Source organism: Orycteropus afer, unplaced genomic scaffold (genome assembly GCF_000298275.1).
Source record: "Orycteropus afer afer isolate SDZICR_OR568_19922 unplaced genomic scaffold, OryAfe1.0 scaffold00014, whole genome shotgun sequence".
Lineage (NCBI taxonomy): Eukaryota > Metazoa > Chordata > Mammalia > Tubulidentata > Orycteropodidae > Orycteropus > Orycteropus afer.
Genome location: NW_006921601.1, coordinates 977395 through 979282, shown reverse-complemented (window position 1 = coordinate 979282; position 1888 = coordinate 977395). Strand labels below are relative to the sequence as shown.

At 39.8% G+C, this 1888-nt stretch overlaps 1 protein-coding gene across 1 annotated transcript; it reads right to left on the bottom strand.

Annotated features, from left to right (window-relative positions):
* Positions 1-597: 597 nt before the first annotated feature.
* LOC103210335 (putative olfactory receptor 56B2) lies at positions 598-1557 on the bottom strand. The gene has a single exon (XM_007956260.1). It carries the CDS (start codon positions 1555-1557, stop codon positions 598-600), a length of 960 nt encoding a protein of 319 aa, XP_007954451.1.
* Positions 1558-1888: the final 331 nt, after the last annotated feature.

The following is a 1888-nucleotide window of genomic DNA, read 5'->3' as shown; positions in this document are numbered from 1 at the left end:
GAGGCAGTATCACTACGGAAGTAGGATTGCCCAACCTTCCTTCCGAGGAATGGCTGGTGGGTTTGAACCGCCAGCCTTCTGGTTAGCAGTCAAGTGCCTTAGGCACTATGCTACCAGAGCTTAGGGACAATATATCCCAACTGAGTCTGAAATTTCTTCAACTAAGGAGTATGATTCATTTTGGCAGCAGTAGGTATTTTTTACCTTGTGAACTGAGAAATCAAGAAAGAGAAAGATATTCTGCAATAACAACAAAAATGAATGCTGGAAATGTACAGAAAGAAATATGAGAAGCCTGAGGAAATTCAGGCCACATATTCCAATCGTTCATTTCTTGGATTCCTTGAAACAATCAACATGGTAGCATGTTAATCTATTTTATTAAGATTTTTGTTTGACTTCCAAAGATTTCAAACAGTGCAACTCCTTTTTCACCTTTTTTTGTTTGTTTGAAGTTTCAGTAGTTGCCACACTGATTCCTTATACAAATGAAAATTTGGCATACTGTCCTTTCTTTACTTCTACCATTAGGCAATCTTTAGAGAAAAAGCTGGTATGTAGGTGGGGGAATTAACAAACATAAATACCATCTTCACATTAGTTGTTCCTGATGCCCAGTCTAAGTACCTTGCCTAAGCCCTGCCTGAGGTCCTTGGTCTTGAGTGCATAGACCATGGGGTTGAGGGCAGGAGGAATGACATTATGTAACACATTAAGTAGAACTGGGAAGACAGGAGCTGTCACTACTGCACTATGAGTGATAGAAATGACAACAACAACTGTGTAGAAGAAAAGAATTAGGATGAGATGAGAAGTACAGGTGCTCAGGGCCTTAGATGCAGCTTCTGCTGAGTTCAACTTTAGCACAGAGTGAAGGATCAAAGCATATGATAAGATAATCACACCCAAGTCACTGCCCATGAGTGTCCAAGCCAGAAAGAGCTGGTAGATGCTATTGATTGTCCTGTCATCACAAGATAATCTAGTGACCCCAAGATTAGAGCACAGACAATGCTCAATTTGATTCTGGGAGCAGTAGTGTCTCTGAGAAGCCAACACTGGCACTGGGATTGTTAACAGGCTATTTCTGAGTACCATGAATACAGTTGCTTTGACCACAAAAGATTCAGTAATTGTTGATGGATATCGTAGAGGTCGGCAAATAGCTACATATCTGTCAATAGCCATGCAGAGGAAGATGCCTGATTCCATTCCCACAAAACAATGTATGACATACATCTGAAAAAAACATTCAGGGAGACTGATGACCTTAGCATTGAACCACAAGGTGGCCAAAATCTTAGGCATAATGGTGGTAGCCAAGCCCATATCCACCACAGCCAGGATGCCTAGAAAATGATACATAGGCTGGTTCAGTGTAGTCTCCTGGTTGATGGTGGTGAGAATAAGGATATTGGCAACAAGAGCAAAGAGGTAGAGCAGAGCCAAGGGGAGGGATAGCCAGTGCTGCCAGTCGTGAATGCCTGGGAATCCCATCAGGATGAACTCAGAGACCTGGAACTTAGAGCTGTTGGAATCTCTGAGAGCCTGAGACATTCTTGCCTAAGGGAAAAATATACAAGGTTATAATTCCTGATTATCACAGTTTTTTTAAAGAAAGCATTTATTCATAATCATGATACTAAAAGAAGAATATTCATTATTACTTTAATGTTCATTAAAAGAGAGTAATATTCATCATTCTCATCATCCCACTAACATTTATTAGGAATTTCTTATGAAACAGGAATATTCTATGAGCTAACTATAACTTAATCATCACAAAAACTCTGTAAGACAGGTCCTATTATTTCTACCTTCCTATAACTTAGAAGGAGCTCTGGTGGCACAGTAGTTAAAGCATTTGGATAATAAATAAAATATTGGC